Here is a 21,359-nt window from a genome sequence, read left to right as displayed (position 1 = left end):
TACAGTGAGGGGTGTGGGATATATCAGTGTTGCAGTGAGGGGTATGGGGTATATCAGTGTTACAGTGAGGGGTATGGGATATATCAGTGTTACAGTGAGGGGTGTGGTGTATATCAGTGTTACAGTGAGGGGTGTGGGGTATATCAGTGTTACAGTGAGGGGCGTGGGGTATATCAGTGTTGCAGTGAGGGGTGTGGGGTATATCAGTGTTAGTGAGGGGTGTGGGGTATATCAGTGTTACAGTGAGGGGTGTGGGGTATATCAGTGCTACAGTGAGGGGCGTGGGGTATATCAGTGTTACAGTGAGGGGTATGGGGTATATCAGTGTTACAGTGAGGTGTGTGGGGTATATCAGTGTTACAGTGAGGTGTGTGGGGTATATCAGTGTTACAGTGAGGGGAGTGGGGTATATCAGTGTTACAGTGAGGGGCGTGGGGTATATCAGTGTTACAGTGAGGGGCGTGGGGTATATCAGTGTTACAGTGAGGGGTGTGGGGTATATCAGTGTTACAGTGAGGGGTGTGGGGTATATCAGTGTTACAGTGAGGGGCGTGGGGTATATCAGTGTTACAGTGAGGGGCGTGGGGTATATCAGTGTTACAGTGAGGGGCGTGGGGTATATCAGTGTTACAGTGAGGGGTGTGGGGTATATCAGTGTTACAGTGAGGGGCGTGGGGTATATCAGTGTTACAGTGAGGGGTGTGGGGTATATCAGTGTTACAGTGAGGGGTGTGGGGTATATCAGAGTTTGAAGAATGTAATGCAGACACGCAGTCAGCTATTAAGAATGAAAATTGTTTTTATTATAATAAAAGATAGCTGCGAAAGACAGGAGAGACACAAGAGGGGAAAGGGGAAGACTGCTCACAGTGTCCCTTTCCCAGAAGCGATCACATGTTCTTGTATTTTTTGGAAGAAATAAAGTCCAGCAAGCTATTTAAATTAGACAAAATTCCACAATCGAATTCCGAAGGGGGAGATCGAAAATGATCGCTGACGGCACACAAAAAGAAACCAAGGACAAGATGACGGTCTGCTGTACAAAAGAAACCCCAATCCCATTTCTAGGCGGTTCGACAGTTTATAAAATTTCACAACCCTCTCATTGCTTGATAATATTTATAATGTTACATATTTTACACAGTGCGAGTGTGCTGACCTTGTCGACACATGCTCGCAGAAGAAAAAAAACAAAACAAAAGAAAAGGGGAGACATTCGTCGTGTCGAGAATTCCAGAAGCGCTCTCGCTGCCGGAGCCTGACCGTCAGCCGCTGTGGGACGCGGTTGCCCTTCCCCCCAACCCCTTTGCTCACGCTCCCCGCAGCCGTTCCTCCGTCTTGCCGCGTCACCATTTTTTGGAATCTGCCTCGGAGAGGAAAAAAGAAACACACAGCTGAAAGTTCATGTGATCGCGACAAGTGGCCATGTGGGGAGAGGGAATCTTGGGGGCGGGGGCGCGATGCAATTAACAAAGCTAATGGGACGTTGGCCTTCATCACAAGAGGAGTTGAGTGTAGAAACATTTACAGCGCCATTCCGGTCCGCCGTGTCCGCCCCGGCCGACAAAGAGCCGCACGGCCCTCGGTCAGCAGCCCTGAAGGTTACATATAAACCTGTGAACAATGACGGAAAGGCAAAGAGCATCCAGCCCAACCAGTCCGCCCCACGCAACCGCGACACCCCCTTATACTGAAACATTCTACACTCCAACCCAACTGGAGCCATGTGATCCCCTGGGAGAGGGGAAATCCAGATTAAAACCCAGGCCAATTTAGGGGGAAAAAAATCTGGGAAAATTCCTCTCCAACCCATCCAGGCGATCGACACTAGTCCAGGAGATCACATCCTGGCCGTCTTCTATTCCCTGCAGTACTTACCATTATATCTGCGCCGTCCAACAAAAGGTCTAATCCCAATTACTAGCTCTAGGTCCGTAACCCTGCAGGTTACTGCACTTTAAGTGCCCATCCAACCATCGCTTAAAAGTGGTGAGGGTTTCTGCATCCACCACTCTTCCAGGCATAAGCGTAAAGAGGTCTTGCTGCGATTATATCGGGCCCTGGTGAGACCACACCTGGAGTATTGGGCACAGTTTGGGTCTCCTTACCTAAAGAAGGGTATCAGTCACATCAGTGATTGAAGGTTGGCATGCAGGTGCAGCAGGCGGTTAAGAAAGCAAATGGCATGTTGGCCTTCATAGCAAGGGGATTTGAGTACAGGGGCAGGGAGGTGTTGCTACAGTTGTACAGGGCCTTGGTGAGGCCACACCTGGAGTATTGTGTACAGTTTTGGTCTCCTAACCTGAGGAAGGACATTCTTGCTATTGAGGGAGTGCAGCGAAGGTTCACCAGACTGATTCCCGGGATGGCGGGACTGACCTATCAAGAAAGACTGGATCAACTGGGCTTGTATTCACTGGAGTTCAGAAGAATGAGAGGGGACCTCATAGAAACATTTAAAATTCTGACAGGGTTAGACAGGTTAGATGCAGGAAGAATGTTCCCAATGTTGGGGAAGTCCAGAACCAGAGGTCACAGTCTAAGGATAAGGGGTAAGCCATTTAGGACCGAGATGAGGAGAAACTTCTTCACCCAGAGAGTGGTGAACCTGCGGAATTCTCTACCACAGAAAGTTGTTGAGGCCAATTCACTAAATATATTCAAAAAGGAGTTAGATGAGGTCCTTACTACTAGGGGGATCAAGGGGTATGGCGAGAAAGCAGGAATGGGGTACTGAAGTTGAATGTTCAGCCATGAACTCATTGAATGGCGGTGCAGGCTAGAAGGGCCGAATGGCCTACTCCTGCACCTATTTTCTATGTTTCTATACTTGCCATAGAGGGAGTGTAACAAAGGTTCACCAGACTGAAACACACACACATAGGGTCAGAGTTGGGACAGGTACAATTCTCACCATCTCATGATGCTCAATATAAAAAAGGGCAATTCAAAGTGGCTTTGTATAACAACAACTTGTATTTATATAGCACCTTTAACGCCGTGAAACCTCCCAAGGTGCTTCACAGGAGTGTTATGCGATATGAATTTGACACCGAGCCGCACAAGGAGAAATTAGGGCAAGAAAAGCTTGGTCAGAGGTCGGTTTTAAGGAGCGTCTTGAAGGAGGAGAGAGAGGTAGAGAGACGGAGAGGTTTAGGGAGGGAGTTCCAGAGCTTGGGGCCCAGGCAACAGAAGGCACGGCCACCAATGGTGGAGCGATTATAATCAGGGATGGTCAGGAGGGCAGAATTAGAGGAGTGCAGACATCTCGGGGGGTTGTGGGGCTGGAGGGGATTACAGAGATAGGGAGGGGTGTAGGGGCTGGAGGGGGATACAGAGATAGGGAGGGGGCGAGGGCCATGGAGGGATTTGTAAACAAGGATGAGAATTTTGAAATCGAGGCGTTGTTTAACCTGGAGCCAATGTAGGTCAGTGAGCACAGGGGGTGATGGGTGAGCGAGTTAGGGCATGGGGCAGCGAGCACAGGGGGTGATGGGTGAGCGAGTTTGGACACGGGGCAGTGAGCACAGGTGGTGATGGGTGAGTGGGACTTGGTGCGAGTTACTCACTGTTAGGCGTAGTTTATAGGCCCCCAAATAATAACTTCACGGTGGGGCGGGCAATAATCAAGGGAATAATAGAGGCATGTGAAAAAGGAACGGCAGTAATCATGGGGGATTTTAACCTACATATCGATTGGTCAAATCAAATCGCACGGGGTAGCCTGGAGGAGGAATTCATCGAATGCATACGGGATTGTTTCTTAGAACAGTATGTTACAGAACCTACAAGGGAGCAAGCTATCTTAGATCTGGTCCTCTGTAATGAGACATCAATAATAAACGATCTCTTAGTAAAAGATCCTCTCGGAATGAGTGATCACAGTATGGTTGAATTTGTAATACAGATTGAGGGTGAGGAAGTAGTATCTCAAACGAGAGTACTATGCTTAAACAAAGGGGACTACAGTGGGATGAGGGCAGAGTTGGCTAAAGTAGACTGGAAACACAGACTAAACGGTGGCACAATTGAGGAACAGTGGAGGACTTTTAAGGAGCTCTTTCATAGTGCTCAACAAAAATATATTCCAATGAAAAAGGGCGGTAAGAGAAGAGATAACCAGCCGTGGATAACCAAGGAAATTAAGGAGAGTATCAAATTAAAAACCAATGCGTATAAGGTGGCCAAGGTTAGTGGGAAAATAGAAGATTGGGAAAATGTTAAACGACAGCAAAGAATGACTAAGAAAGCAATAAAGAAAGGAAAGATAGATTACGAAAGTAAACTTGCGCAAAACATGAAAACGGATCGTAAAAGCTTTTACAGATATATAAAACGGAAAAGAGTGACTAAAGTAAATGTTGGTCCCTTAGAAGATGAGAAGGGGGATTTAATAATGGGAAATGTGGAAATGGTTGAGATCTTAAACTATTATTTTGCATCGGTCTTCACAGTGGAAGACACAGAAACCATGCCAGAAATTGCTGGTCACAGGAATGTGGGAAGGGAGGACCTTGAGACAATCACTATCACTAGGGGGGGGGGGTAGTGCTGGACAGGCTAATAATGGGACTCAAGGTAGACAAGTCCCCTGGTCCTGATGAAATGCATCCCAGGGTATTAAAAGAGATGGTGGAAGTTATAGCAGATGCATTCGATATAATCTACCAAAATTCTCTGGACTCTGGGGAGGTACCAGCGGATTTGAAAGCAGCTAATGTAACGCCTGTTTAAAAAAGGGGGCAGACAAAAGGCAGGTAACTATAGGCCGGTTAGTTTAACATCTGTAGTGGGGAAAATGCTTGAAACCAATAAGGAAGAAATAGCGGGACATCGAGATAAGAATAGTGCAATCAAGCAGACGCAGCATGGATTCATGAAGGGAAAATCATGTTAAAATAAAAATGCAATTCTTTTGTTACACTATCCCTGTATCCCTCCATTCCCCGAGAGTCCAAAAATCTAAAGATGTCGGCCTTGAATACACACAACGGCTGAGCATCAGGGTAGATGCAGGGAGGGTGTTTCCCCCCGGGCTGGGGGAGTCTAGAACCAGGGGTCACACAGTCTCAGAATAAGGGCTCGGCCATTTAGGACTGAGATGAGGAGAAACTTTTTCACTCAGAGGGTGGTGAATCTTTGGAATTCTCTGCTCAGTCTTTGATATGGGGATCAGCTAGGAAAGTACAGTTAAGGACAACGATCAGCCATGATCTTATCGATCAGGTTCGAGGGGCATAAGGCCTACTTCTGCTCCTATATTTCTGATTTTCGTATCCACAGCCCTCTGGGGCAGAGAACTCCAAAGATTCACCACCCTCTGAGTGAAGAAGTTTCTCCTCATCTCAGTCCTAAATGGCCGAGCCCTTATCCTGAGACTGTGACCCCTGGTTCTAGACTCCCCAGCCCGGGGGAAAACACTCTCCCTGCATCTACCCTGTCGAGCCCTCTCCGAATGTTATATGCTTTAATGAGATCACCTCTCATTCTTCTAAACTCCAGAGAATATAGGCTCAATCTATTATAATTGCAGCAAAACATTCTTGCTCTTCCATTTCAACCCCCTTGAAATAAAGGCTAGCATACCATTTACCCTCTTAATTGATGGCTGGAGCTGCATGTTAACTTTCTATATAGCTCTTTTAAAAATGTTATAATGCGGGTGTTTAAATCTGCACATTTTGGTCCGTGTAAAGACATTCCATTGTACAGTTCCCACCTTTCCCAGATTTTCCCCCAGGGATCAAGAAATCTGAATCACTCCATCTGCACCACTTTTTAATCCCCTGCCTTTCTCCAAATGGCCCAGCAAGTTGAGAAATCCTGAGATAGCTACTTGTGAGGTCATGCTCTTCAGCTTAGATCCCAACTCCTCATAGTCCTCGAGCCTGTTACACAGGAACAGCAGGAGGCCATTCAGCCCCTCGGGCCTGTTACACAGGAACAGGAGGAGGCCATTCAGCCCCTCGGGCCTGTTACACAGGAACAGCAGGAGGCCATTCAGCCCCTCGAGCCTGTTACACAGGAACAGGAGGAGGCCATTCAGCCCCTCGGGCCTGTTACACAGGAACAGGAGGAGGCCATTCAGCCCCTCGAGCCTGTTACACAGGAACAGGAGGAGGCCATTCAGCCCCTTGGGCCTGTTACACAGGAACAGGAGGTGGCCATTCAGCCCCTCGGGCTGTTACACAGGAACAGGAGGAGGCCATTCAGCCCCTCGGGCCTGTTACACAGGAACAGGAGGAGGCCATTCAGCCCCTCGGGCCTGTTACACAGGAACAGGAGGAGGCCATTCAGCCCCTCGAGCCTGTTACACAGGAACAGGAGGAGGCCATTCAGCCCCTCGAGCCTGTTACATAGGAACAGGAGGAGGCCATTCAGCCCCTCGGGCTGTTACACAGGAACAGGAGGAGGCCATTCAGCCCCACGGGACTGTTACATAGGAACAGGAGGAGGCCATTCAGCCCCTCGGCATGAGGTGGAATCTGTATGGGTAGAGCTGCGGAACACCAAAGGGCAGAAAACGCTAGTCGGAGTTGTCTACAGTAGGACCTCAAAAGGTAGTAATCTTAGGATTGCTACCAGTGCCACGTGCTAGTCAAAGTAGGAATCGCAGGATAGTTCAGATGAATACGTGGCTTGAGGAGTGGTGCAAGAAGGAGGGATTCAAATTCCTGGGACATAGGAACCGGTTCTGGGGGAGGTGGGACCAGTACAAAACTTCTACTGTTTGGTGGTCTGTACACAACTCCCACGAGCGTTTCTGCCCTTTGGTGTTCCGCAGCTCTGCCCATACAGATTCCACCTCATCCAGGCTAATGTCCTTCCTTAATATTTCGTTAATCTCCTTTTTAACCAGCAACAGGACAGGAACCAATGTCCCTGGGGGGAGTGGTTGCTAGTGCTGTTGGGGAGGGTTTAAACTAATATGGCAGGGGGATGGGAACCTATGCAGGGAGACAGAGGGAAGTAGAAGAGGGGCAGAAGCAAAAGATAGAAAGGAGAATAGTAAAAGTGGAGGGCAGAGAAACCCAAGACAAAAAACAAAATGGGCCACATTACAGCAAAATTCTAAAGGGGCAAAGTGTGTTAAAAAGACAAGCCTGAAGACTCTGTGCCTCAATGCGAGGAGTATTCGGAATAAGGTGGACGAATTAACTGTGCAGATAGCGGTAAACAGATATGATGTAATTGGGATTACAGACACATGGCTTCAGGATGACCAAGGCTGGGAACTCAACATCCAAGGGTATTCAATATTCAGGAAAAATAGACAGGAAGGAAAAGAAGGTGGGGTAGCGTTGCTGGTTAAAAAGGAGATTAACGAAATATTAAGGAAGGACATTAGCCTGGATGAGGTGGAATCTGTATGGGCAGAGCTGCGGAACACCAAAGGGCAGAAAACGCTAGTGGGAGTTGTGTACAGATCACCAAACAGTAGAAGTGAGGTTGGGGATGGCATCAAACAGGAAATTAGGGATGCGTTCAATAAAGGTACAGCAGTTATCATGGGTAACTCTAATCTACATATTGATTGGGCTAACCAAACCGGTAGCAATACGATGGAGGAGGATTTCCTGGAGTGTATTTGGGATGATTTTCTAGACCAATATGTCGAGGAACAAACTAGAGAGCTGGCCATCCTAGACTGGGTGATGTGTAATGAGAAAGGACTAATTAGCAATCTTGTTGTGTGAGGCCCCTTGGGGAAGAGTGACCATAATATGGTAGAATTCTTTATTAAGATGGAGAGTGACACAGTTAATTCAGAGACTAGGGTCCTGAACTTAAGGAAAGGTAACTTCGATGGTATGAAGTGTGAATTGGTTAGAATAGACTGGCGAATTATACTTAAAGGGTTGATGGTGGATAGGCAATGGCAGATCTTTAAAGATCACATGGATGAACTTCAACAATTGTACATCCCTGTCTGGAGTAAAAATAAAACGGGGAGGGTGGCTCAACCGTGGCTAACAAGGGAAATGAGGGAGAATGTTAAATCCAAGGAAATGGCATATAAATTGGCCAAAAAAAAGCAGCAAATCTGAGGACTGGGAGAAATGTAGAATTCAGCAGAGGAAGACAAAGGGTTTAATTAGGAGGGGGGAAATAAATGAGGGGAAGCTTGCAGGGAACATAAAAACTAACTGCAAAGTCCCACACAAGAGATTAATGTGCAAAGTTAAAGCACATGGGATTGGGGGTAGTGTGCTGACGTGGATTGAGAACTGGTTGTCAGACAGGAAGCAAAGAGTAGGAGTAAATGGATACTTTTCAGAATGGCAGGCAGTGACTAGTGGGGTACCGCAAGGTTCTGTGCTGGGGCCCCAGCTGTTTACACTGTACATCAATGATTTAGATGAAGGAATTGAGTGTAATATCTCCAAGTTTGCAGATGACACTAAGCTGGGTGGCAGTGTGAGCTGTGAGGAGGATGCTAAGAGGCTGCAGGGTGATTTGGACAGGTTAGGTGAGTGGGCAAATGCATGGCAGATGCAGTATAATGTGGATAAATGTGAGGTTATCCACTTTGGGGGCAAAAACACAAAGGCAGAATATTATTTGAATGGTGACAGATTGGTAAAGGGGAGGTGCAACGAGACCTGGGTGTCATGGTACATCAGTCATTGAAAGTTGGCATGCAGGTACAGCAGGTGGTGAAGGCGGCAAATGGTATGTTGGCCTTCATAGCGAGAGGATTTGAGTATAAGAGCAGGGAGGTCTTACTGCAGTTGTACAGGGCCTTGGTGAGGCCTCATCTGGAATATTGTGTTCAGTTTTGGTCTCCTAATCTGAGGAAGGACGTTCTTGCTATTGAGGGAGTGCAGCGAAGGTTCACCAGACTGATTCCTGGGATGGCAGGACTGACACATGAGGAGAGACTGGATCGACTGGGCCTGCATTCACTGGAGTTGAGAAGGATGAGAGGGGATCTCATAGAAACATATAAAATTCTGACAGGACTGGACAGGTTAGATGCAGGAAGAATGTTCCCGATGTTGGGGAAGTCCAGAACCAGGGGTCACAGTCTAAGGATAAGGGGTAAGCCATTTAGGACTGAGATGAGGAGAAACTTCTTCACTCAGAGAGTTGTGAACCTGTGGAATTCCCTACCGCAGAGAGTTGTTGATGCCAGTTCATTGGATATATTCAAGAGGGAGTTAGATATGGCCCTTACGGCGAAAGGGATCAAGGGGTATGGTGAGAAAGCAGGAAAGGGGTACTGAGGGAATGATCAGCCATGATCTTATTGAATGGTGGTGCAGGCTCGAAGGGCCGAATGGCCTGCTCCTGCACCTAATTTCTATGTTTCTATGTAAATCTTCCCATTTTGGTCCATGTAAAGACATTCCATTGTACAGTTCCCACCTTTCCCAGATTTTTCCCCAGAGACCAAGAAATCTGAATCCCTTCATCCACACCACTTTTTAATCCCTTGCCTTTCTCTAAATGGCCCAGCAAGTAGAGCAATCCCGAGATAGCTACTTGTGAGGTCATGCTCTTCAGCTTAGATCCCAACTCCTCGTAGTCCCCGAGCCTGTTACACAGGAACAGGAGGAGGCCATTCAGCCCCTCGATCCTGTTACACAGGAACAGGAGGAGGCCATTCAGCCCCTCGAGCCTGTTACACAGGAACAGGAGGAGGCCATTCAGCCCCTCGATCCTGTTACACAGGAACAGGAGGAGGCCATTCAGCCCCTCGGGCCTGTTACACAGGAACAGGAGGAGGCCATTCAGCCCCTCGGGCCTGTTACACAGGAACAGGAGGAGGCCATTCAGCCCCTCGGGCCTGTTACACAGGAACAGGAGGAGGAGGCCATTCAGCCCCTCGAGCCTGTTACACAGGAACAGGAGGAGGCCCATTCAGCCCCTTGAGCCTGTTAGACAGGAACAGGAGGAGGCCCATTCAGCCCCTCGAGCCTGTTACACAGGAACAGGAGGAGGCCATTTAGCCCCTCGGGCCTGTTACACAGGAACAGGAGGAGGCCATTTAGCCCCTCGGGCCTGTTACACAGGAACAGGAGAGGCCATTGAGCCCCTCGACCCTGTTACACAGGAACAGGAGGCGGCCCATTCAGCCTCTCGGGCCTGTTACACAGGAACAGGAGGAGGCCCATTCAGCCCCTCGAGCCTGTTGCACAGGAACAGGAGGAGGCCCATTCAGCCCCTTGGACCTGTTGCACAGGAACAGGAGGAGGCCCACTCAGCCCCTCGGGCCTGTTGCACAGGGACAAGAGCCGGCGAGAGTGGCGGGGAAAACCAGGGCGTGCCGCGAGCCGGGGAGAGATTACCTGGAGTCAGTCCATCTTGAGGTTGACGTAGATGTAGCGGATGAACTGCAGCGAGGCGAAGAAGGAGACCGAGCCCAGCATGAGGAAGAAGACGTAGCAGGTGAGGAAGGAGTAGCCGAAGAACTCCAGGGTCTGCACCGCCCCCGACATGTTGGAGCGCTTGAAGTAGTAGAATACGGAGTAGAGGAACATGAAGGCGCCGGTGGAGCCGGTGCTGAAGACCGATCGCCACCACCAGCGGTGGTCTTCGCTCGACAGCTGGAAGTAGGTCAGGGCGATGGAGATGCAGGCACTGACACTCAGCAGGATGGCGAAGACGATGAAGAGGATGCCGTACAGCGTGTACTGCTCGCGGCCCCACATGGTGGCGAAGATGTAGTAGAGCTCCACTGAGATGGCGCTGCGGGGGGAGAGAGAGAGAGAGAGAGAGAGAGAGAGAGAGAGAGAGAGAGAGAGAGAGAGAGAACCAATCAGGTGAAACATTCCAGGCAAATCCCACCACCACTGCCCCCCCCCACCCTCCCTAATCTTCGAGCCTGTGTCTCAGTGGGCCGCCCACTTGTCGGAGTCAGGAGGTTGTGGGTTCAAGTCCCACTCCAGAGACTCGAGCGCATAAATCCAGGCTGACACTCCCAGTGCAGTGCTGAGGGAGTGCCGCACTGTGGGAGGGGCAGTACTGAGGGAGTGCCGCACTGTGGGAGGTGCCGTCTTTCGGATGAGACGTTAAACCGAGGGCCCCGTCTGCTCTCTCAGGTGGACGTAAAAGATCCCACGGCCACTATTCGGAAGAGGAGCAGTGGGGGAGTTATCCCCGGGGTCCTGGGGCCAATATTTATCCCTCAATCAACATCACAAAAAAACAGATTATCTGGGTCATTATCACATTGCTGTGTGTGGGAGCTTGCTGTGCGCAAATTGGCGTTTCCCCACAATACAACAGTGACTACACTCCAAAAGTACTTCATTGGCTGTAAAGCACTTTGAGACGTCCGGTGGTTGTGAAAGGTGCTATATAAATACAGGTCTGTCTATCAGAGAGTGGTGAAAATGTGGAAAGTGTAAGGAGGTCATAGAGAGGCTGCAGGAGTACATAGACAGGGAAAGTGAGTGGGCAAGAATTTGTCAGATGGAGTATAATGTTGGAAAGTGTGAGGTCATGCACTTTGGTAGAAAAAAATCAAAGAGCAAGTTATTATTTAAATGGAGAAAGATTGCAAAGTGCCGCAGTACAGAGGGACCTGGGGGTACTTGTGCATGAAACACAAAAGGTTAGTATGCAGGTACAGCAAGTGATCAGGAAGGCCAATGGTATCTCGGCCTTTATTGCAAAGGGGATGGAGTATAAAAGCAGGGAAGTCCTGCTCCAGTTATACAGGGTATTGGTGAGGCCACACCTGGAGTACTGCGTGCAGTTTTGGTTTCCATATTTACGAAAGGATATACTTGCTTTGGAGGCAGTTTAGAGAAGGTTCACTCGGTTGATTCCGGAGATGAGGGGGGTTGACTTATGAGGAAAGGTTGAGTAGATTGGGCCTCTACTCATTGGGATTCACAAGAATGAGGTGATCTTATCAAAACGTATAAGATAATGAGGGGGCTTGACAAGGTGGATGCAGAGAGGATGTTTCCACAGATGGGGGAGACTAGAACTAGGGGGCATAATCTTAGAATAAGGGGCCGCCCATTTAGAACTGAGATGAGGAGAAATTTCTTCTCTCTGAGGGTTGTGAATCTGTGGGATTCGCTGCCTCCGAGAGCTGTGGAGGCTGGGTCATTGAATAAATTTAAGACAGAAATAGACAGTTTCTTGAACGATCAGGGGAATGAGGGGTTATGGGGAGCGGGCGGGGAAGTGGAGCCGAGTCCATGATCAGATCAGGCATGATCTTGCTGAGTGGCGGAGCAGGCTCGAGGGGCCGAATGGCCGACTCCTGCCCCTATTTCTTATGTTCTTATGTTGAGGCGAATGGTATAAATGCGTTTAAGGGGAAGCTAGATAAACATATGAGGGAGAAAGGGAGAGAGGGACATATTGATGGGGTTAGAAGAGGGACGGGAGGTGGCTCGTGTGTTCACCATATTACAGGAAAGATGTGATTGCACGAGAGCCCCGTCTGCCCAGTGTCAGCTGTGGCTCAGTGGGTCGCACAATCGCCTCGGAATCAGAAGGTTGTGGGTTCGAGTCCCACTCCAGAGCCAAAAATCTAGGCCGACGCTCCAGTGCAGCGCTGAGGGAGCGCCGCACTGTCGGAGGTGCCGTCTTTCGGATGAGACGTTAAACCGAGGCCCCTCCCCCCTCCCCCCGTCTGCTCTCTCAGGCGGACGTAAAAGACACGATTTCAAAGAAGAGCAGGGGGGGGCGTTCTTCCCGCTTGGGGCCAATGTTTATCCCTCAATCAACATGTCAAAAAAAAAGACAGACGATCTGGTCATCATCACATCGCTGTTTGTGGGAGCTTGCTGTGCGCAAATCAACTGCCGTGTTTCCTACGTTACACCAGTGGCTACACTTAAAAAAAAACAAAAGTACTTCATTGGCCGTAAAGCGCTTTGGGGTGTCCAGTGGTCACGAAAGGGCGCTATATAAATGCAAATCTTCCTTACCCCCTTCCTCCTCCTCTACGCTGGGGGGGGGGTGGGGTGGGGTGGGAGAGGTTGGACGAGCTCACTCGGCAGCCCATTCTTCCCGCATTTGTCCTCACGGAAAGTGAGAGCGGTGTATACAACCGGGAGGCACGAGTGCGGATCCCAGCCAAGGGCGGGTAGCCATGAGCTACAATTGGTGCCGAGCCCCACATAGAGCAGGAAGATCCCAGCTACAATTGGTTGTAGTGTTCCCTGGGTTAGTGGTCACACGGTGGGGGGGGGGGGGGAAAAGAGACGCACTCAGAACTGGGTGCCGGCTGCGATGACCACTGTGCTCATACAGCCTTGGCTCAGTGGGTCTCAGCCCCGCCTCGGAGTCAGAATGTCGCCAGCCCCCCCACTCCGGGGACTCGAGCCTCACAATCCAGGGCCCACGCTCCCGGCTCCCGCACCGAGGGAGCGCTGCACTGTCGGGAGGTGCCGTCTCTCGGACGAGCCGCTTAAACCGAAGGCCCCGTCTGCTCTCTCGGGTGGACGCAAAACATCCCACGGCCACTGTTGTAAGAGAAGAGCCAGGGAAGAGTTGTCCTGGGGGGGGGGGGGGGGGGGGGGGGCCCGAGATTTATCTTTCAAAATCAACATCGCAAAGAAAACCCCCACAGACACGATCTGGTCATCGTCACATCACTGTTTTGTGGGAGCTTGCTGTGTGCACATTGGCTGCTGTGTATCTCGCCTTACAACAGTGACTGCACTTCCAAAAAAAAAAAAGAGTTGTGCATGGGCTGGGGAAGTGCTTTGAGATGTTCCAGAGTGTAAGGAACCGGGAACTGGAAGAATTCGGGAACGGGAAGAAATAACTTGAGACCAAAAAGTCTCTTCAGACTGGTGTTAGGATTGAACGATTCATTCTATGGTACAATAGTTGAAGTGACTTGGAACAGCCCGAACATAAATAACTGATAACGGGGCAGCTTCAAACATCTGACGGCCAAGAATGGCACGCCTGACTCCAACCTCGGGAGGATAAATGTGAAGAGGAGGGTTTCAGCCGAGAGTTGAGACAAAGAACTCGGCATGCCATGGGTTAAAGGGCCCTGCTAATATACTGCATCAAGGCCACTCCTAAAGAGAGAATAAATAAAAGACCCAGAAGGCGTCATCAGGGCAGACGGTGAAGAGAAGAACGGCTCGTGCCACCAGCCGGCGATCCGATCGGGGACTAGCACCAACTACTTGTCATGGTCGTATGTTTACTGCGTCTATCCTGATTGTGATTGGCTACATCTGAATTACCGCTCCTTAAAATAAAATGCCTGATAGCTGCCAAGACCCTCCGGGGTATGTGCGCGTGACCCGCGATCCCAATTCTTGCACGAGGTGGCGTGGGGAGAGAACGAACCAAAACACCAACCTGAAGGGCAGGAAGCCCCCGATGGTCATGTGGACCAACACGCACTTGTACCAGGGCTGCGAAGGGATCTCCCGGGCAATGTTCTTGGTGCGGCAGGGGGCGTCGAAGCTGCCGGCGCTGTTCTTGCCGAAGATGCCCCCGATGACGGTCAGCGGGAAGCCCACCAGCAGCCAGACGGTGAGGAGCAGTAATATGGTGGTGATGGGGAGGGCGTGCGTGGAGCCGTTGGCCCAGTGCACCGTGTTGATGACGCTCCAGGTGAGGAAGAACGGAGCTGCAGAGGAGGGAGGGGGGGGGGGGGGGGGGAGAGACGGAGTGAGGTGAGGCACCGCTCCCAGAGCCACCAATCAAATCTCAGCATTTCAGAAGAATGCAAGAAACAGGAGTCGGCCATTCGGCCCCTCGAGCCTGCTCCGCCATTCAACGAGATCACGGCTGACCTTCGACCTCAACTCCACTTTCCTGCACTGTCCCCATATCCCTCGATTCCCTTAATATCCAAAAATCTATCGATCTCGGCCTTGAATATACTCAAAGACTGAGCCCCCACAGCCCTCTGGGGCAGAGAATTCCAAAGATTCACCACCCTCTGAGTGAAGAAGTTTCTCCTCATCTCAGTCCTAAATGGCCGACCCCTTATCCTGAGACTGTGTGACCCCCTGGTTCTAGACTCCCCAGCCCCGGGGGCAAACACCCTCCCTGCATCTACCCTGTCAAGCCCTGTAAGAATGTTGTGTGTTTCAATGAGATCACCTCATTCTTCTAAACTCCAGAGAATATCGGCCCAGTCTACTCAATCTCTCCTCATAGGACAATCCCCCCCATCCCAGGAATCAGTCTGGTGAACCTTCGCTGCACTCCCTCTATGGCAAGTATATCCTTCCTTGGGTAAGGAGACCAACACTGTACACAATACTCCAGGTGTGGTCTCACCAGGGCCCGATATAATCGCAGTAAGACGTCTTTACTCTTAAGACTCAAATCTTCCTGTAATAAAGGCCATTTGCTTTCTCAATCACTTGCTGTACCTGCATGTTAACTTTCAGTGATTGGTGTACAAGGGCACCCAGGTCCCTCTGAACACCAACATTTCCCAATCTCTCACCATTTAAAAATACGCTGTTTTTCTATTTTTCCTAACACATTTCATCCGCGTCTCACTGTCCTAGTTGTCCTCAAGCTGAGCTTCACTCCATGATCGAGACTGCCTATTCCCTCGACGATCGCTGGCTGGCTTCCGCGACATCGCCCCTCTCCGCCCCTGCCTCAGCTCATCTGTTGCTGTACCCCTCACCCATGCCTCTGTTACCTCTAGACTTGACTATCCCAACGCTCTCCTGACCAACTTCCCTTCTTGCAGCCTCAGTAAACCAGAGGACCTCCAAAACTCGGTTGCCCCGTGTCCTAACTTGCACCGAGTCCCGCTCACCCATCACACCCTGTGCTCGCTGCCCCGTGTCCTAACTCGCACCGAGTCCAGCTCACCCATCACCCCCTGTCCTAACTCGCACCCAATCCTGCTCACCCATCACCCCCTGTGCTAGCTGCCCCGTGTCCTAACTCGCACCAAGTCCCGCTCACCCATCACCCCCTGTGCTAGCTGCCCCGTGTCCTAACTCGCACCAAGTCCCGCTCACCCATCACCCCCTGTGCTCACTGCCCCGTGTCCTAACTCGCACCCAGTCCCACTCACCCATCACCCCCTGTGCTCACTGCCCCGTGTCCTAACTCGCACCAAGTCCCGCTCACCCATCACCCCCTGTGCTCACTGCCCCCGTGTCCTAACTTGTACCCAGTCCCGCTCACCCATCACCCCGTGCTCACTGCCCCGTGTCCTAACTCGCACCAAGTCCCACTCACCCATCACCCCCTGTGCTCACTGCCCCGTGTGCTAACTCGCACCCAGTCCCGCTCACCCATCACCCCCATGCTCACTGCCCCGTGTCCTAACTCGCACCAAGTCCCGCTCACCCATCACCCCCTGTGCTCACTGCCCCGTGTCCTAACTCACACCAAGTCCCGCTCACACATCACCCCGTGCTCACTGCCCCGTGTCCTAACTCGCACCGAGTCCCGCTCACCCATCACCCCCTGTGCTCATTGACCTACATTGGCTCCCGGTTAAGCAACGTCTCGATTTCGAAAATTCACATCCTTGTTTACAAATCCTTCCATAGCCCTGGCCCCTCCCTATTTCTGTAATCTCCTCCAGCCCCACAACCCTCCGAGATGTCTGTGCTCCTCTAATTCTGCCCTCCTGAGCATCCCTGATTATAATCGCTCCACCATCGGTGGCCGTGCCTTCTGTTGCCTGGGCCCCGAGCTCTGGAACTCCCTCCCTAAACCTCTCCGCCTCTCTCCTCCTTTGGTCACCTGCCCGAATATCTGCTTACATCGCATGGTGTCACATTTTGTTTGATGAACTGCTCCTGTGAAGCTGCTAAAGGCCCAATACAGGTGCAAGTTATTGTTTTAATCAACTCAATGGTATCCACATCACCCCCCCCCAAGCCCCTCCCACCCCCCCCCAAACCCCCCAACCCCCCTCCCCAAACCCCACCGCAAGCTCCCCAACTCCTCTCACCCCCCACCCCCCCCCCAAATCCACACACCCACCCCCCCACACCCTGATAACCCTCGAGTTCTGAGGATGCTGGCTACCATCCAGTACCCTGCCCAGCGCAAACCCATTCCACAGCTGCGGGGGCGGGGGGGGTCAGATACCGAGCGGGCTATTCAACCGCATGAGGCGTCACAGCCCTATTCCACCTCCCAAACACACACGCGCGCGCGCGCGCACACACACACACAAACCTTCCAGCTGCAATCACTGGAGGGGCTGGAACTTCTCCTCCCTGTCCCTCCCTAATTATGGGGACGGGGAAACCCTTCCCCCCCATGAAGCCAATTGTAGCCCCAGCTCTCCCCTCCGCCCTCCCCAAGCTGACAACAGCCAAGTCTGCACAGACCTGGGGGTTGGGATAGAACTTGGGACCTTCCAGCTGTGTGGGTGCCAGGATCAATGACCGCCACGCAGCGGAGATACGGGTCGAACCATATATTCGCAAAACAAAAACGAATGGGTGGAAAGTCAGGGAAGGTCAGTCAGATATTGACCTTTGCACCCTCTGGGACTTTGGCTCAAATCAAGCCCCAGATAGAGGGGGTCAATCACTGGATCAGCCGTGGCTCAGTGGGCAGCACTCTCGCCTCCGAGTCAGGAGGTTGTGGGTTCAAGTCCCACTCCAGGGGCTTCAGCACAGAAATCTAGACCGACACTCCCAGTGCAGTGCTGAGGGAGTGCCGCACTGTCGGAGGTGCCGTCTTTCGGATGAGACGTTAAACCGAGGGCTCCGTCTGCTCTCTCGGGTGGACGTAAAAGATCCCACGGCCACTATTTCGAAGAAGAGCAGGGGGAGTTATCCCCGGTGTCCTGGGGCCAATATTTATCCCTCAATCAACATAACAAAAAAAACAGATTATCTGGGTCATTATCACATTGCTGTGTGTGGGAGCTTGCTGTGCGCAAATTGGCGTTTCCCACATTACAACAGTGACCACACTCCAAAAGTACTTCATTGGCTGTAAAGCGGCTTTGAGATGTCCGGTGGTCGTGAAAGGTGCTATATAAATGCAAGTCTTTTTTTCTATGATGGTCTACTCTCACTACTGAGGGACAGTGACCTTTCACCCTGAACCCCTCAGCGGGGCAACACCCGTTCGCTTCGCACTCAGGTGAACGGCGACCCCTCTCTCCCTCTCCCTCTCTCCCCCCCCCCTCTCGCCCTTACCCGAGAAGAGGCTGGTGGTGAGCACGATGTTCCAGACCCAGCGCTCGCCCCCGATCTTGCGGTAAAAGTTGCTGGAGATGTAGCCAGACACGCAGCAGGTCAGGGCGTACAGCAAGATGGCCGCCGAGTTAATGGCCCCGTGTCGGTGAACGTTGAACATCCCCATCAGCGCCATGGCGATGATACCTGCACGGAGGATCAGAAAGAACCAGATCACAGCTGGGGGTGGGGGAAAAGAGGGCTGTTAGGAAGCACTTCTTCACACAAAGGGCAGTGGGAATCTGGAACTTTCTCCCCCAAAAAGCTGTTGAGGCTGGGGGTGAGGGGGGAAATCAATTGAACATTTAAAAACTGAGATTGATATTTCGTTAGGCAAGGGTATCATGGGTTAAGGAACCAAGGCAGATGGAGTTAAGATACAGATCAGGCAGGATCTAACTGAACTGCAGAACTGGCCCGAGGGATTGAATGGCCTCCTCCTGTTGCTGTGTAACAGGCCCGAGGAGCTGAATGGGCCTCCTCCTGTTCCTATGTAACAGGCGCGAGGGGCTGAATGGCCTCCTCCAGTTCCTGTGTAACAGGCTCGAGGGGCTGAATGGCCTCCTCCTGTTCCTGTGTAACAGGCCCGAGGGGCTGAATGGGCCTACTCCTGCTCCTATGTAACAGGCCCGAGGGGCTGAATGGACCTCCTCCTGTTCCTGTGTAACAGGCCCGAGGGGGCTGAATGGGCCTCCTCCTGTTCCTATGTAACAGGCCCGAGGGGGCTGAATGGGCCTCCTCCTGTTCCTGTGTAACAGGCCCGAGGGGCTGAATGGGCCTCCTCCTGTTCCTGTGTAACAGGCTCGAGGGGCTGAATGGGCCTCCTCCTGTTCCTATGTAACAGGCTCGAGAGGCTGAATGGACCTACTCCTGTTCCTGTGCAACAGGCTCGAGGGGCTGAATGGGCCTCCTCCTGTTCCTATGTAACAGGCTCGAGGGGCTGAATGGGCCTCCTCCTGTTCCTGTGTAACAGGCTCGAGGGGCTGAATGGGCCTCCTCCTGTTCCTATGTAACAGGCTCGAGGGGCTGAATGGGCCTCCTCCTGTTCCTGTGTAACAGGCCCGAGGGGGCTGAATGGGCCTCCTCCTGTTCCTGTGTAACAGGCCCGAGGGGGCTGAATGGGCCTACACCCGTGCCAGGCGACCCTCCTCTCCCGGGCGGGGCCCCAGCACTCACCTGTGCCCAGGGCCAGGAACTGAGCGCCCACCCCCAGCACGGCGCACAGCAGGCTCTTGCGGGGCGGGAAGCGGAAGACGTCGGTGTGAATGATCTTCCAGCCGTTGTCGGCCTGGTCGAAGTCGTCGACTGCCGAGCCGCCGCCCGGCCCTTCCTCCTCCAGGTTGTAGCGGGCAAAGTCATTGCGCAGAACCCGCATGAGGATGATGACCACGAAGCCCGTCAGCAGCACCACCAGCACCATGGAGTTGATGATGGACAGCCAGTGGATCTCCAGGGTGCGCGGGAAGAAGCTGGAGTCCCGCTGCCGCTCGCCCCGCCGCTCGTAGGGCAGCGAGGTCTCGTGCCAGCGCACGCTGTAGGTGTGGGTCATGCTGGCCGGCGCCCGCAGCTCGTCCAGGCTGTGGGGCTTGACGTCGCGCACGCTGACGTTGGCGGAGATGACCCGGTCGCCGTTGAACTCCACGTGGAAGTCCAGGTGGGTCCACAGGCCGATCTTGTGGGTGTGGGGCAGGAAGCCGCTCTCCTCCAGGTAGCCCACGAAGCCCCGGATCGGGATGTCGTCCAGCACAAACTCAAAGTAGTACAGCTCCTCGATGGCCTCCTTCAGCTCCTCGATCTGCACGGGAAGAGGGCAGGGGAGGAAAGACCGTTAACACTCCGGAGGCAGTTCAGAGGTCGATTCCCGAGATGAATGGGTTGTGCTAGAAAGGAAAGGTTGGGCCTGTACTCATTGGAGTTCAGAAGAATGAGAGGTGATCTTATCGAAACATATAGTCTCGAGGGGCTGAATGGCCTCTTGTTACTATTAAATAAGCTCTGGGGGCTGAATGGCCTCTTGTTACTATTAAATAAGCTCTGGGGGCTGAATGGCCTCCTCCTGTTCCTATGTAACAGGCTCGAGGGGTTGAATGGCCTCCTCCTGTCCCTCTGTAACAAGCTCGAGGGGCTGAATGGCCTCCTCCTGTTCCTCTGTAACAGGCCCGAGGGGCTGAATGGCCTCCTCCTGTTCCTGTGTAACAGGCCCAAGGGGCTGAATGGCCTCCTCCTATTCCTGTATAACAGGCTCGAGGGGCTGAACGGCCTCCTCCTGTTCCTCTGTAACAAGCTCGAGGGGCTGAATGGCCTCCTCCTGTTCCTATGTAACAGGCTCGAGGGGCTGAATGGCCTCCTCCTGTTCCTATGTAACAGGCTCGAGGGGCTGAATGGCCTCCTCCTGTTCCTATGTAACAGGCTCGAAGGGCTGAATGGCCTCCTCCTGTTCTATGTAACAGGCTCGAGGGGCTGAATGGCCTCCTCCTGTTCCTCTGTAACAAGCTCGTGGGGCTGAATGGCCTCCTCCTGTTCCTCTGTAACAGGCCCGAGGGGCTGAATGGCCTCCTCCTGTTCCTGTGTAACAGGCCCGAGGGGCTGAATGGCCTCCTCCTGTTCCTATGTAACAGGCCCGAGGGGCTGAATGGCCTCCTCCTGTTCCTGTGTAACAGGCTCGAGGGGCTGAATGGCCTCCTCCTGTTCCTATGTAACAGGCTCGAGGGGCTGAATGGCCTCCTCCTGTTCCTATGTAACAGGCTCGAGGGGCTGAATGGCCTCCTCCTGTTCCTATGTAACAGGCTCGAGGGGCTGAATGGCCTCCTCCTGTTCCTGTGTAACAGGCTCGAGGGGCTGAATGGCCTCCTCCTGTTCTATGTAACAGGCTCGAGGGGCCGACTCCTGCTCCGATTTATGTTTTTGTGTAACGTGGTCCGGTGGAGACGGGCTGGATCGCCGGGGGGGGGGGGTGGGTGTCCGATGCTGACCTTCCACCCTCTGGGACCCGGGTTCAACTCCAGCTCAAGAGGGAGGGGGACTTGAACTGGCACTGGCTTTTTACTCGATTTAGAGAGTCTACCGTGTCAGCCGTGGCTCAGTGGGCAGCACTCTCGCCTCGGAGTCAGAAGGTTGTGGGTTCAAGTCCTACTCCGGGGGCTTGAACATGACACTCCCAGTGCAGTGCTGAAGGGGTCCCTGTAAGTTCCGGGTTTAGGCATGTGAAGCACATGGGCCGAAACCTGGAACTTGCAA

General features: G+C 52.3%; 1 protein-coding gene across 1 annotated transcript; it reads right to left on the bottom strand.

Moving 5' to 3' along the window:
• Nucleotides 1–781: 781 nt before the first annotated feature.
• Nucleotides 782–19,917, bottom strand: tm9sf1 (transmembrane 9 superfamily member 1; the record flags this gene model as incomplete). Its single annotated transcript, XM_070873913.1, has 5 exons — nt 782–1,363; nt 10,293–10,692; nt 14,293–14,566; nt 18,084–18,269; nt 19,299–19,917. Coding segments are annotated over 4 exons (1,473 nt in total), but the record flags the coding sequence as incomplete, so codon positions are not given.
• Between the last annotated feature and the right edge of the window lie 1,442 nt (nt 19,918–21,359).

This window comes from Pristiophorus japonicus, unplaced genomic scaffold (genome assembly GCF_044704955.1).
Source record: "Pristiophorus japonicus isolate sPriJap1 unplaced genomic scaffold, sPriJap1.hap1 HAP1_SCAFFOLD_599, whole genome shotgun sequence".
Taxonomy (NCBI): Eukaryota; Metazoa; Chordata; class Chondrichthyes; family Pristiophoridae; genus Pristiophorus; species Pristiophorus japonicus.
The sequence above is the reverse complement of the archived record's forward strand: the minus strand, read 5'-3'. Positions and strand labels throughout refer to the sequence as shown.